The 15674-nt window shown below is 51.6% G+C and overlaps 1 protein-coding gene across 3 annotated transcripts in view; it reads right to left on the reverse strand.

Annotated features, from left to right (window-relative positions):
- Window positions 1-1145: 1145 nt before the first annotated feature.
- Window positions 1146-15674, reverse strand: part of LRFN5 (leucine rich repeat and fibronectin type III domain containing 5) — a 39638-nt gene continuing 25109 nt past the window's right edge. For 2 of the 3 annotated variants that reach the window (XM_030452075.1, XM_030452074.1), the window contains exons 2-3: window positions 8989-10396; window positions 7327-8260 (exon numbers count right to left, since the gene is read on the reverse strand). In XM_030452075.1, coding sequence (XP_030307935.1) covers window positions 7327-8260; window positions 8989-10376 — 2322 coding nt within the window. In that variant the 5' untranslated portion in view covers window positions 10377-10396. Of the gene's footprint in view, window positions 1499-7326; window positions 8261-8988; window positions 10397-15674 lie in introns of those variants that run through there. The other variant, XM_030452076.1, reaches the window with a different exon arrangement.

Consider the following 15674-nt stretch of genomic DNA (forward strand, 5'->3'; position numbering starts at 1 on the left):
AAAGAAAGTGCAGGAGAAAACCAGAAGGGTGAGAGTCCTGGCTTAGCTCAGACACTCTCCCTGTGGACTGCCTTGATGCCAGTTTCTCTGCTGGTACAGGCAAACCACAGCTGAGTTGCTCAGCCAGCTGCCCAGCCCAAGGTCCATCATCAGCCACCAGTGGAAACAGTCTGCCATGGGGAGCAGCCAGGCTGGTGGAGCCAAATCCAGGCAGTGCCATCTCCTGCCCTTCCCCTAGCCAGCGTGAAGCCAGTCCCTATAAATATTTATACCAGCTGTAATCTGCTCCTCAGAAGTTATGTCAAAGCTGGTTGATTCACTGTGGTGTTCACAGAAGCTATAATTAGATCCGTAAGCCATATGGGATGAAGCAAAGAAGAAAACAAACCCCCTCCTTGGTCTTGTTTGCAAAGCAGGGGGTGATGGGGGGACCCACTGTCATGCTGGGCTGGCAATGAGGCCACGAGGCTGCTGCAGTGGGAGGGGAACAGCCCCAAAACCCAGGCTCAGCCCTGTGGGGGATGCTGCACAACAGCAAGTGGCCCATCACTCTGCTGGCACATGGTGCCACATGTTCTGCCTGTCCCCTGGCACTGCTGGCCCAGGGGAGGGGATTTCTGTGGGGCTGGCAGCCCTGGTAGAGCCCATCCTGGAAAGCCCAGAGCAGGCAGGGCAGATGGGTTCCATCCGCAGACCCACACTCTAGCCCAGCACCAGGGGGCAAAGCCAGGCAGCTCTCCTGCCACAGCAGTGCCTGGTTGGCCCGGCCAGGCATGGCCCATGGCAGCCACACCGTCACCTGTGGCAGTGCCAGGCCTGACCCCACTCCACACTGCCAGGCACACGGGGCCCTTCTGTAGTGAGATAGGACCAGGTGCCCTGAGTTACTGATGAGTGGGTGTGGGTTCACCTGTGTCTGGCCTCCCTCCTGAGCATGTGCAGGAGGGAGGCCAGACACAGGTGAACCCACACCCACTCATCAGTAACTCAGGGCACCTGGTCCTATCTCACTACACCCTTCCACAGAGAACCAGCACCACACATCCACCAGGAACACCCCTCCAGATCAACCAACATGCCCACAGTGTCATAGTAAAACATTTATTTGTTCAGGTGATATAAGCTACCATGTTTACAGTCTGTGACCTCACCACTGGCGACATTTAACATGACTTGGGACTGCAGCTGTTGCCACCAGATTTTTCATAATGTTTAGTTTTATAAAAACCTTGGACACCAGAAAAAAAGGTATTCAGACTAAATGTGGCAGATGGGAGATGGGCAATCTGGGAAGGGGGAAGAAAGTTTATCCGATGCAGCCAACCTCAACGGCCTCTTGCCTTCGGTGGCAGCTTCAAGTAAAGGTTTCACTGGGGTGAGCAGACACATTAATCTTCGGCAAGCTGAAACTGTACTGTTTTCTGCCGGGTAAGAACATCGGTGGCAACGCTTTCAGGAAGTGGAGAAGGGCAGGCGTCCTGCGGATCAGCCCCAGCTTCTGTGCAAAGAGACAAACAGAGACAGTGAGGGAGGAAGGAGTAGGATCCACAGCCAGGGCAGCAGCTCAGGGAGGTGCTCGGGGGTCCCAGCCTGAGGAGGCACCAGGGCACCCACAGCCCTGGGAGCTGCTTCAGAGCCACCCGTACCCAGCCAGCCCCACCAGACAGCTTCAGCCCCAGCTGGAGGCACTTGTACCTGGGGCTGCTACCGAAGGGAAAATGAAACTAACCAAAAGCTCCTGAAAAACCAGAAAGTAACCAGTAAAGCTCATTGTTGCAGATTCAAGAGACATTTCCAGTTTCTCGATGTGCCTCACTGAGGCCAAGCCTTTTTCCAGGGCAGGGATCTCAACTCCTGGAAGAAGTCCACACAAGACTGAAAGTACCACAGCAGAGCAGTGGGTGGGCACAAGTCCAGACCTCGCCTCCATGAGGTTTGCACGCACAAGAAGTCACTTTAGAGAGAATGTGTGGATGCTCCACTGACTTCCCTCAGCTCCAGCGGGACCCATGGAGCAGCAGACAGCCCATGGGGCAGCTCTTTTGCCCCAGGAGGAGCCCAGTCTTGCTGGGGATCACACCACACTGCAGGAGCTCAGCCTCTCTCCTTGCCACCCCAGCATGGCTTCACTTACCTTAAGGAACACAACGCTGAATCTGCAGTATGCAAACACAAACTAGAGACCGTATTTAAATTCAGCTGTGGTTTGCTGCAGGTTGCAGCAGCCCCGTGGTGTGCAGCCGAGGCTCAGGTCTGCTGGTCCAGCACAGTGACAGGGCAGGCAGGTACCCTCCACCAGACTCTGTCAGGAACACCACGAGGCTTACAGAACACCACAGCCCTTACTGCTTTTCCTCCTTTCCCTCTCCCAGAGGAAACTCTCCTCCCTGCAGAGAAGCCTGCACAGCTGGCACACAAAACAGGGTGGGTGCCCCTGCAGAAGCAATCTGGCACTTACACACCAAACTGGCAGTCCAGAAAGAAACCAGCTCAGTACCAGGCTAAGCACACCCACCACCTTGGTCCCAACTTCCAGACTTGTAAGAGAAATGCTTTCTGAAGTGTCGTGCCTGAAATGACCAGAGGTGACACAGCTTGTTCCAAAACAACAAAACCAGCGGAGCTTATTCTGTTCCTTTTCAGACAAAGCTCCTGACGTGGGGTGTCTGCAGCCAGCAATGTGCCACGTTTGCTTTTCTCCCTTTTTAGTTTCCTTCCTTGCAAGCTAAACTTCCTTCTTCCTACAGCAGCAGCCTTCATTTCATGCCTGGCTCTTGTGAATAAATCAATTGCATTAAAAGGCTACAGCCAGCAAGAGCAGGACTTCTATTTGTTGGTCTTGCATCACTGATGCCAGGGTGTAGGTGCTATAACCCATACCACTTCAGCCCCACCAAGACTTCTGTTTCATGGCTGTCTGTACTGTTGTGAAAGCAAGACCCCAGCCACACTCCAACAGTAAAGAGTCAGAACAGGGCACTTGCTTTCTCGTTTGCAGTTGATTTAATCTGTCATGCAATGCTTCATGATTCCCCTGCCTGCAACATGGGCTCTGGGTCAGACACCCTGACACAGAAAGGCAGGCAGAAACACAGTTATAAAGGAAAAGGAGCGAATACAGGCCTCCTGGAGGTGGGACCCTACTGACTTTGCCATGGTTTGCTTCTTCTAAACCAGAACTTTGACCAAAAATAAACCACTAAATTACCAGGGGAAGGCACTGTGTGATGTTGTGGTGGCTGTTACTGCTGTTTTGGGAGAGCATTAACTCATGCCCCTGGTTTCAAGCAGCATCCCAGAACAGGACAGTAAATGTTCTTGCAAGGCTGACAGATACTGCTGCTCCACCAGTGGTCCCTCTGAGACTCCAGACCCTCAAAACTAACTAAAGAGAGGTGGCAGCAGCTGTGACCATCCTGCTGGCTGACTCCTGGGGTAAGAAACACTCCCTCCCTGTGCAGGGTGCCTGCTGTGGCCTGGGGTATGGAAGGGCTACTCTGCACCTTCTTGGGGGCACACAGGCAGCAAGTGCTGGCTGCAGCAGGGTGCTGGCTGTCACAGCTCATGGTCACCCCACCAGCTCCATGCCAGCGACAGCACTCAGGTCCCAGGTGAGTTACAACAGAACATGACCTGCAGCCCCCAAGCAGTGACTCGCTGAACTCTCGTGGTCGCTGAGCAGGCAGGAGCATCCCTGTGCTGCTGGACAAGTCTCAAGCCTCCAGCAGCTTTGCCACCACTGGGGACAAGCCAGCCTGGTGGCATAACCTCAGCAGGACCCCAGGGATGGGCAATGTGCCCTGGCAGCAGCCAACCCTGGTCAGGTGGGCAGTGGGGGCTGTGGGCCCTTCCCAGCCCAAGCAGCATGTGCTGGTGTCCCAGGCATGGGATCTGTCTGTCACTTTCCAGGGCACTTTGGGTCACTGCAGGGCTGCCCGGGGCACATGGGGCAGGCTGCCACACTCCCCGGAACACGCTGGCAGAAATAAAGCTACATTGGCACCCAGAGCGGAGCAGTACCATATATTCACTGTAAAGAACATGCCCAGAACATAAGCAGAAAGGCAGCACAGAAAACAACTAACACAGCAAACTGTTCACCCAACAAAGCCCTGCTTCTCCATCCAAACAGCATTTGTTCCAGCCCTCTTTAACACAACACGTGAGAAAAGGATTAGGAAAAGGTGTCAAAGAAAGCATGTGCCAGCAATTTTAACAAGAGTAAACAAATTTCTCAAGTAATTCCTCCTCCTCTGGTGCTTGTGAAAAAAAGATACCATCTCATGGCTAAAACCTGGGTCAATCTCAATCTATTTTCAGGAGCACCACCAGGAGCAGACCTGTGGGCTGGGTGATGCCGAGGGCCAGGTAGGCTCCTGCTGGATCCAGCCTGTGCCAGATCCTGTCTGCAGCTCCCACCTAGCCACAGACATGCCCCCCAACACCTCACAGCTGCCCTGCCTGCCAGCACTCATCACCTGCCACAGGGAACACTGTGGGGTTTATTGAACTCACGCTCTCATTTCTGAAGCATTAGAACGTTCTGCAGTGCAGCACCCTGAAGACAGAGGTACCCATGTTACCCCAGCCAGGGAGCATCACAGCCCTCTGGGCCTCGAACCACTGGCAGTCTCTGGTTTTGCAGGACAGAAAGGATGGGGAAATTCCTCCTTCATAAGGCTTTCCCCACTTGGAGTGAACCGAGCCTGAATGAAATGAAATGAACTGTTCTGCTGCAGTCACTCCAGAGGAAACAGCGGATTTCATGCCCAGCGCGCTCCCACGGGACACCCCTCTCTGCCCAGGAGAGGAGGCTGCACCAGGTGGACCCTCAGCTATTCTGCCCTAACCATTCCTGCACTATTAGGAGAGAATTAAACACAGGGACATATGGTCCTCCTAAGCTGCTTATACAGATGCACTGTGGACAAAACACTCAGCTTCAGTGTTTAGAAAATGATTCCTCTGAGTAAAAAAATTAAAAATATAAAAACAAACTTCCCTAAACCCAAGAAATTATTAGTATTTTAGCACTTTCACAAAACATTAGACACATTTACATCCAATTTTAGACAACATATAAAGCATTTTCATTTGATATTTTTAAAATGCACGGTTAAAACAAACACCTCATCAGAAAACTTCCAAAGCCCTCTCCCTGCCCACAGTGAAGGTGCTGTCTGCAGAGAGCAGCTCCGCACTGGGGCGCAGGACTCGGTTTTCCTGTGCTTGACAATGCCTTGGTTGTCAGACTACCAGAACTTGGACAAATACACCACGGTCTCTGACAGTGCAGTTTTAATAGCTGGTTTCTGTGCTTATATCCCCTCGAGAAGAACATGGATTGCCAGAGAAATCTAAGGAGACATTTGCTTCTTTTAAACTTTTCCAGCAGGAAGGCGATATTCTAATTTTGAGGCTTTGTTTCCTTTTTGGTCTGTGTGCTTCCCAAGGGAAGGAAAAGGGCTTTCTAAAAAAGAAACAGCCTCCTCTTTTTATGTCCTTTGCACCACCCCCACCCAGACTTTCAACACCCATTTTTTTATGAGAGGCAGCAAAACTGCCCGGAGAGCAGCCCACGATGGCTGAGAGCAACCGGGCTCAGCCGGTGCTGGCGACAGCCCCGAGCTGTGGGGCAGCAGGGGCAGAAACCTGGGACTGCAGGAAGACTTTCCCTACCACAAAACATTCCCTGCCACAAAGCATTCTCTGCCACGAGACCACTGCTCACCTGCTACCCTGGTGAGAGCCAGGGTGTCTTCAGGCACCTGCTTGGGTTACATGTCCCTCAAGAACAAGCACACAAGGGGTGAAATTTGACTATTCTGTCACTTTAATGGCCACAAAGCCCATGAGAAAGCTTTTGTTTGGCATCTGAGAACGCACTGTTGTTGCAGAGTTAAAGTCATCTTTGTTTTAAACATGATGACCATACCAGTTTAATTAATATTAATCATAGCCTTTCCTTTAAGACGAGCAGAGCAGCAGAAGCACATCTATCATCCTCACAACACAGCGTTTCCAGTTTCTATCACCTGTCACTGTATGTTTACATCCTTACATAGCAGCCTGAAAGTATCCTACAGGCACTGCAAACAGCAGGTAAAATGAGACCATCTTCCAGTCCTCTGAGCAGGGATCAAAGAGAATGGAAACAAACCACAGAGTTTACAGGAAAGGTGCCCCAGATAGACAGGGAAGAAGGAGATGACCAGCAGCATCCCTGATAGACCATCAGTATGAGTCTCTGAGCAGCTTCTGCTCCCCTGTCCCCTTGCACACCTCTGTGCATCTGACAGGACACACAGGGGGCAGCTTGGAACACGGGGGGAGCAGCAAACTGAGCCTGGTGTGGCCTGGGAGTGCTGCTGAACAGAGGTGTTTTTTCCAGCGTTGGCACTAGGCAAACCACTGTGGTGGCACCCGGGGCTCTGGCCCAGGGGGTGCCCTGTGAGCAGGTGCTCAGGGGTGGTGGGCTGGGGACCCTCTCGGGGAGACCCATCAGGGGAGCCTGGCTGCTGGTACTGCTGCCAGCTCTAGTGAGCCAGACCCTGAAGGAGAAGGGGGATCCCTCGCCCCAGCACCCTTCTCCTCCTTCCCCTCCTCCTCTTTTTCCTTTTTCCCCCTTTTCCTCCTCCTGGTCCCACCAAGAGAGCAGTGCCCGCGGGCCCCAGGCCCGACTCTCTCTGGGCAGTTACCAGAAGGCTGGCTGGTGTACGGAGTGAATATTTTATTTTACACAACATAACAACACAGCGTTGTTGTTTCTGTACAGCATCTGCCTAAAAACAAAGGCAACACCATTGTCACAGAAAAGAAATATACAGGCTGACCATTTTAAAAAATATCATTTTACTGATTGATCCAGAAGTGGTTATTTGTTAGCTTGCAGGAAATTTCATTTCCTTTATAAAAGGCTTTTTCTGTGAAAACTCTTTTGTTTTCTGCAACTGCAGAACCAGAAAGCCAGTCCTAGAGTAGGGAAGGCACTGGTGCTGTTTCATGCTTTTTTTCACCCCTTAATCTTGTTTTTTTTCCTTTTTTTTCTTTTACGTTTTTCCCAATCTCTGAATGTTGCCTTCTGTTTTGATATTAAATAAAATCAAACAAAAATGAAATAAAACCCTGTGTGCACTGGGTGGCTTATACAGAACCCCGCATCAACAAGCCATTAATCAGCAAGACAACAGTGGACTTCCAAATCCAGTCCCCTGGGACAGGGAGTTTCACACAACGTTTGGTGTTTTGCTTTTCATTAAAATAAAAACTAATTTTTTTTAAAAAGAAAACCAAAAGCAAAATAAATAAATAAAAAAAAAAAGTAGGTCACACAGTGCTTTCCAATATCCACTCAGAACTGGAGAAAGTTGCTTTTCCACTCTCCACATCAGAGCGGTCTGACTGCACTAGCATCCCGTTCATGGACAGGCTCCGTTTGGACCGCAGTCCGCGGGCGCTGCCGGGGCAGCGGGGCTCCGTCAGCTCCCCGCCCAGCGAGAGCCTGCGCTTGGCTCGGGAGGCGTCAGCCGGCAGCGTGAGGAACTTACTTGGCTTGGATTGTGCTCTTTTGTAGGTGGGGGCCCCTCGGACAGAGTCGGGGGGACGGCTAGCTAACTGCAGGGCAGTGGAGTTATTTCTGTTAGTGTTCTGGGACTCTGTGCTGCTGCCAGCGTCGCTCTGTGGCTCGCTGCTTGGCTTTGGCCCCGGCTTTCGCTTCTGCTTCTGGGGGGCAGAAGTGCTGGAAGTCCAGGTGGGAGGCAAAGCGGAGGTAGTGGTGGCCGAGTCCTGGCTGGGGCCGCTCTCCGGCGAGAGGGCGGCACCGTCGCTGGCAGCCTTGCAGCACTGGACGCCCTCTTCGTGCCCAACAGCCTGCTTGGACATGGACTGCGACAGCACCCCGCTGCAGCCCTGGATCTGAGCCCCATTCGTCTGTGAGTACACGTTGCTGACCTTGGTGGCCTTCTGCTGCCCGTTGTTGTTGCACACCTTGTAGCGGATCATGAGGATGATGATGAACACGAGCACGGAGGCCACAATGATCCCACCGATGATGATAATCATGGTCCCACCCAGGAACTGGGACTGCATGAAGTGGCAGCGCACGTAATCCTGCTCGGTGGTGAACTGCGTGCAGCCCACCACCCGGGTGGCCGTGAGCGAGGTGATCCCATCGTCATAGATGGCCAGGACACACAGGTCGTATGCAGTCCCAGCCGCCAGGTTGTTGACCAGGAAGGTTTTGCTTGTGGGAGGTATCATTCTAGGGGAGAAGGAAACCAGCGTGAATAAACTCGGCAGTCGCACAGCCATCTCCCCACCATGCTGCAGCACCTGGACGTGGTGAGCACCTGGAGGACTTGGCTCCTCCACTCCTGCTGCCATCCCCACAGCACTGCTCACTGCTCCCACAGAACTGCTGCCTGCAGCAGTCATCACCAAGCCCCCTGGCACAGCTCAGCATGGCAGAGCTCCCCATGAGAGTGGCCACGTCAAAAAAGCACAAGAAATTCCCCAGCAAAGAGAGTTTAGAAGGGTGTGAGTGCTGCAGCCAGCAGTGCAGTGCCTCTGCGCTCTGTCAGCACAGCTGCACAGACACCACTGGCCACAGTACCAGGAATACCTTTACAGACACCTTTCTCTCTCTGTTTTCATAGAGCTGAGAGCAATCAAACCCATTTCACTTATCTAAACTTTAAAACTTTTCTACCAATCAGAGAAATTCAGAGGATTAGAGGTCTGTTTGGATTACCAAAAACCAACACCATTTAAAGTGATTTCCCCATTTGCAAGGAGAAAAGTGCACAAATTGTTCCCAAGGCTTCAATCATCTGCTGCCATGGGCAGGGCTCTGCTTGGTGGGCTCCAGCAGAGGGACCTGTCTGGAGCTGAGGGATGCCCGGAGTCAGAAGATGCCTGGAGCAGGGAGAAGCAGGTCAGCACCAAGCAGTGTGTCAGGGCCCTGGTAGGAAGGGACTGGGGCTGCCTTACCTGTAAACAAGGGAGTCATCGTAAGTACCATTGTACTGGATTTGGAACATACGTATCCCTGGTATATTCCTCTGAAAATTGAATTTCAGCAGAGCCGTAGAGGATGTTGCTTCTGCAACGACCACCTTCTTATCCTGGCTGACTTTAGTATCCCCATTGCTACTGCTTGCATTGGAGCCCGACTTGGTGGAAGTGGAGATATCCGAGGAGCCAGGGTCGGGCTCGTGAATGTGGTTGGTGCTGTTCAGCAAGTGGGGCAGTTTGATGATGTGCAGGTCCACTGTCTGCGTGGCCTCCCCGGCTGGATTGGAAGCAATGCAGGTGAAGGAGCCCGTGTCCTTCACCGTCGTTATAAGGATGTCGAGCGTCCCATTGTCGTATACCATGGACCTCGTTGCGTTTGAGATCAGTTTGCCCTCAGGTGAGATCCAATGAATTGCTGGTTCGGGGTCCCCCCGGGCCTTACACCGCAGGGCTGCCCGCTGGCCCTCCAGCACCCGCAGCTCGTGGGTGTGCCGGGTGATGAGAGGAGGCTCACACAGGAACTCCTCCTCAGGGATCGACCAGAAGTACCGGCCAGACAAGAGCGTGGGAGAAGCACAGGTCTCCAGGTCATCTTCCCTCGAAAGACGCCTCAGCCACAAAAGCTCACAGTTGCAATGCAAAGGGTTCCCACCAAAGCTCAACGCAAAAGTTGAGGGGCTGATAATTCCTGAGGTTGCCAGTACCTGAGCTCGCTGGAAGAGAGGATCAGGCGGTAGCTTCTGCAGTTTGTTAGACGTGACGTCCAACCTGGTCATCTTGTGGAGGTGGGAGAAGGTCCCCTTAGGGATATGGTCAATCATGTTGTGGTCCAGACTGAGTGTGTGCAAACTAACCATCTTCTCCACCGCATCCCAGGGGATGGTCTCCAGATTGTTGTATGATAAATCCAATTCCTCAAGAGCTAAAACATCATCGAAAGCTGTGGAAGAAATTAAAGTCAGCTGGTTGTTGTTAAGTATCAAGTGGTGAAGATTGGAGAGTCCACTGAACATGTCATTGGTGATCTTAGTCAATCGGTTGCTGTTCAAATGCAAAGCCCGCAAATTGCGCAAGTCAGCAAATGCGTGAGGTGTAATAAAACTGATTGTATTCCTGGACAGTGTCAGGTCCACCAGGCTGGTCATGTTGGCAAAGTCTTTCCTTTTAATGTTTGTAACAAAGTTGTCTGCCAGCCGTAGCTCCACGGTCCTCCTGTCAATGTTGGGAGGAACAAACAAGAGCCCTTTCTTGGCACAAAGGGTGGCAAGGTTCGGAGACAAAATCTGACAGACACAGCGCTTCGGGCAGATCTGAGCTCTCACAGCTATGCCAATGAACAGCAGAAACAAAAGCAGTTTTTCCATTGTAGATCAGGTTCAAGAGCCTGCAAGGGAGAACAAATGACTGTTAGTCTCTGCAAGATAAGGGAGTCATGTAATAAAAAAGCAAAGACAATCTGTCTGTGGCAAATCATGAAAGTAAGGTTCACGTAACGGAGTTTCATCTCATTACTTGGTGTCCTTATCATTCTCTGCATCCCAACATAAAAGCTTCTACACTACACCCGAGAAGAACATGTATGTTTGCATACACGCCCAGACACATACATAATGCAATCTCTTAGCAGCTGGTGGCCCCATATGTGGTGTCAGCAGTGCTTTTCAGGACAGAGCTCAGACCCACTGGGCAGTGCTCCTCGGCCCCAGGCCCTCAGCCTCCCCACAGATGCTCCTGCCCTCACAGTCTGGAGACACTTTGCCATAATGTCATTTATGTGTTGAACATGAGGGATGTTTCATGGGTGCTTGCTCAGCTGTAACTCTTAGTGGCATCTAAATCATGGCAATTCAATGGTGTACAGCCATCTCCACCCAACATTTAAGCTCCTAATGCTATTTTCAGAATAAACTCAGAAGGACCTTATTTGATGTCATTCAAAACCCAAAAACGGAATAAAACAAACCGAAAAAAAGAAAAAGGAAAAAAAAAAAAGCCCCCACAACTACAGGGATCTAAATAAAATGGAACATGGGCTAATTTTAGATCATCACTGTTTTCCTGGCTGTCACAACCAGCAGCACTGCACTCTTCTCCCAGAAAGCCTGACAGTTCAATTAGCTTTATCTCTTACATTGCCCGACCCAGGGTCCTCACAGAGTATGGAAACATGGACGATAACAACAGTGCCCACACCAGCTAAATGAAACCATCCATCAGTGACTATGCTGAAAGATCCGTGAGGGCTGGGGCTCCAGGCTCGGTGTTGGCCTCCCCTTTCCCTGGTGAGAGCTGGGGAAGGCAGGTGGGAGGGAGCAGCATCTGCAGAGAAGCCCGAGGAGGTGTCTGAGAGGGGACTTGTGAAGTGGTAAGCAACAGTCCTCAGCAGGACACTGCGTCAGAAATGAAACACTTGGCTCCTTTGGGACTGATGGAATTATGCACGTATAGATTACTCAGACACACTGCCATCTCAGAAACGTCCTAATGAAGCTCATCTAAAATCAAGTTTTACAGCTAGCCATACGCAGGAGTCTTGCATCGTCATGGATATTTAAAGACATGTAGCATCAGCACAGTAATTACTGCTCCCATTGTCCAGTCCGCCCACAATCCATCCACAGTGCCATGCAAACCAAGAGGAGCCAACACAAAGTCACAAAAGAGATGAGTGAAAATACCAACCTCTAAGCTTGCCCTTCAGCACTATCCATTTATTTTTTCTCCTGACACTGGGGGCTGTAGGTTTTCACGACTGCCAATTCCAACTCTTAAGTCTCTGTTGGAACTGAAGGAAAGGGATCTCCAAGGAGCACACTGCAGAGGGCACAGCTGGTCACTGCCATGGTGCTCAGAGCTGTTACCATCACCACGGTGGTTACTGCAGCAAAAAGCAAACCTCCTGAGCAGCATTCAAACATCTTTTGGGGATTCCATTTCATACAGCCCATGCCAGCACTGCAGGTCAGGGTGGTCCTCTAGGTGAAACACACCTGGAGGAATATGGTAGTGGCGGGCAGTGGAAGAGGACGCACATCAGACAAAACCAATTGCTGATGGCTCTGGGCTGGCCACCACTGGGGATACAGCACCCACTGGGACCCACCCTGTCCATGTGGGACCTTTCTAACCTAGATGTGGCACATACCAGATTCCAATGGACTCAGCAGCTCAGGGCACCCACAGCACGACTGCCAGGTTCCCCAGAGAGTCTTGGCTGGGGACACCAGGCTCATTTAGATTTGCTAACTTAATACTGCTAATTTAGATTTGTAGCTGCAATTAAAGTAATGTGCTCAGATTCCGCCAAATTCATTTGTTGAGTTATACAAGATTAAAACCAAATCAGCAAGGACCACTGACAAGTCTGGGATTGCTGTTACAAGATAAAACAAGGACATGAGGAGACGTTAACTTAAAACATCACTGGAATGACCAGGTTATGAGGAGGTTACCCACCAGTGGATGTGGGGTTTGGGGATTTTAGCAGTTCATGGTGAGGCAGAGCTTCCAGTACCAATGAGCAGGTACCCCCCAGCAGACCCTGGTGCTCTCCCAGACTCAATGTTCAGGACTTTCCAAGGAAGCAGACACAAAATGAGAACCTCTGCAGGGTTTTGCCGGGCCAGGCCCAGCAAGGGGAGAGCAGCAGCCCCCCCAAATACTGCACAGGCTGCAGGTAATGAAAATAAATGACCAGCCCTTTGGTTCTAGCAACAAATTGAGGTCACAAGAAGAGCTAATGAATTTGAAAATTCTGCTTGGAATCGATCCAAAGGACACAGGAATGAAATGCCAGGTACATCTGGCTGAGATTGCATTTTTTTTACCCAATGTGTAGCTTGCTGATCTATTTTTCTTTTACTACCACCACCACCAACTCCCCCCATCTTCTTTGGGAGCAATAGTTTTTGTGGTGCTCAGTGTAGCATATGCCCAATGCATCCAGTGCCACACAGGGTCATTTGCATGCTGTGAATTGCATAACACACGGAAGCAGCAGGATCCAGGAGAGAGTAATTAATTAGCAAACGATTTCCACTGCATCTAATTCTGTGCAGATGGTGGGTGCTACACAGAGTCAGTGTGCCAGGGAGACCCAGTGCACACACCAGCAGCTACTCAGAGGCAGCTGCTAATAGGGTGCCTGGCTCAGACACAATCAGTCATCACTAAGGTCAGGACAGAAGATATTGACTGCCTTTCCTGTCCCTCCAGGCCCCAGCAGTTTTGATTTTCAAGGTCTTTGCAAATGCAGTTTTGTGGTGGGGGAAAAAAAAAATCCAGAAGCTGATGATATTCACCTGCTGGGTATGAAGGATGGGGAAATAGCCAGCACCAGTCACCAAAGATATCCTGCAGCCATGCTAAAGTAAGTGCATATAAATGAAGATGCTGTGATATATGGCATATGAGCTGCTAAAACTACTTAAGCAGAGCACAAGGAGCTTCAATTTCACAAAGGTCAACAGTTTGTAACGCCGGAGTGTTTTGCTGATTTGAAAGCAAAATACCTAGGAAAACAGTCTGATCACAGAACCTCACCAAGAGGTTTCTATGGGGCTCTGTGGGCCAGAAGCAGGGGACAGGACCATGGTCTCTCACCCTGGCAGCATGGCTGAAGTGCTCCACTAGACACAAAGCCCTCTCAGACCAGTGAGGAGCAACATCTCCTGGCATGGGCAGCCAGAAGCCCTCACTGGTACAGCAGCTCCTGATGCCTAGCCTGCCTGGGTGCTTTGCCAGAACGAGCTGGTTCAGTTCTCTGGTGTCTGTAATCCCTCCTGTGGGAATGAACAGGTTAATCACTGTGGGAGGTACACTTCCAACAGTGCAACCAATACAGCTGCACCCCCTCCAACCTCTGAGAATCTGAAAAGCTAGAGGACACCAGATGATGCTTACTCCAGAGCCTCCCATGGTGCCTGAAGCTGCTGTAGAGGTGGTCAGTGTCCGCTGGAGGTTGTCAGTGTCCTCCACAGGTTGTCAGTGTCCTCCAGAGGTGGTCAGTGTGCTCTGGAGGTGGTCAGTGTCCTCCAGAGGTGGTCAGTGTGCTCTGGAGGTCACATTCCTGGTAAATAATGGAGCATAGCCAGGGCTGGTGGCTGATGAGCTGCCTCAGTCCCTGCTCTCATCCTCCTGCACCCGCAGCCCCAGTCCATACATGTGCACAGCCACATACTCTGGGAGACAACTTTTCTCCCCATAATGAGGTCTAAGCTGGCACAATTAAAGTGAACAATAACAACTATTTTAATTAAAGAGATTTCTAGGGATTCACAAACCCTCAGCTGTGCTGGGCTAAAGGTTGGGTGGGCACTGCCCGGGGGCTGGGGGGATGCACACCTTCTGCTGCTGCCGTGCTGGCTGGGAAGGGGATCCCGGGGACAGATCACAGCCTCGCATCCACCCCTGGGGCTCTCTGCAAGCAGCCATAGAGACAGAGTTGGGAACACGGGTCAGGCTGACCTTCCATCCGAGCAACCAAGTCCTCTCCAGACCTGTCTGAGGCGGTAACAGCTGGTTTATACAGAAATAAATAAGGCGACCACAGTGGTGCAGTGTGGACAGCAGAACTGTAACAAGAGCTCCCATGAGGCAGAGGACACAGCAAGTGATGGCAGAGAGGAGGGCACGGTGGGACATGGTGTGAGGGAAGGTCACTGTCCCCACATGGGGCAGGGGACACCTCTGCCTCTCAGTGCTGGGCTCCTTCACCCCGCCTGAGGCTGCTGAGGGCAGGAGGACAAGCAGACCTCCCACCATCCTGCCATGGCCCACAGAGCCCTGGCAGCACCACATGGGAGCCCTGCATGGCAGTGACCAGAACCAGCAGCAGGTCTGCTGGTCCTGAGCTCACTGTGGTCTGTGTTCTCCTGACCCAACACCTCAGCCAGGCCCTGAGAGCTCCCACCATCACCTGGTGGTACCAGCCAGACAGGGTCTGGGGTTCTGGCACAGCAGAGAGCAGCGCTGGCACCAGGGCCTGGGTCAGGTACCCCATCCCTGCTGCCAAACGGCTGCCATCATGGAGCAGTCACTGCTTTGTCACAGGACAAAGTGCCCACCCTGTCAGTATATTAACTTCATCGCTTTCGCAGACCCATAGAATGGTTTGGTTTGGAAAGGACCTTAAAGAACACATACTCCAAGTCCCCTGCCATGGGCAGGGACACATCCTGCTAAGCCAGGTCAATGAACTATTTACCAGATCAGCACAGCAAAATTTCTGAGGAAGAGTGCAAATCCTAACCTGCTAGAAAAAGCAGCAAGAGTATGTGCTGGCATGTCTGCTTCCCCAGGCCCAGCACGGACAGTCCTGCTGGCACAGGGCAGGACCCAGATGGCAGGTTCTGCACTAAGAAGCATTAGGCACAACCACAGCAAAAAAATCGAGGGTCCTGAGTATAGAGAGTACCAGGAAACTGCTACATGCAGCACTCATGGTGACAAAGCCATCAAACAGCAGCTGCCTCCAAGTGCTTATTGCACTGATGCACAAGCACAGCTCTCGTGGGAAGGGAAGGGATTACACAAACTACCAGGGAATCCTTCACTCAAGCACATTCCAATGTCCCAGAGACACTCCAGGACTCTGGGGTGGCTGCACCCACTGCTGGGCAGGTCAAGGTGCTGGTGGGACAGCACCAGGACACCAAGATGGT

Source organism: Calypte anna, chromosome 5A (assembly GCF_003957555.1).
Source record: "Calypte anna isolate BGI_N300 chromosome 5A, bCalAnn1_v1.p, whole genome shotgun sequence".
Lineage (NCBI taxonomy): Eukaryota > Metazoa > Chordata > Aves > Apodiformes > Trochilidae > Calypte > Calypte anna.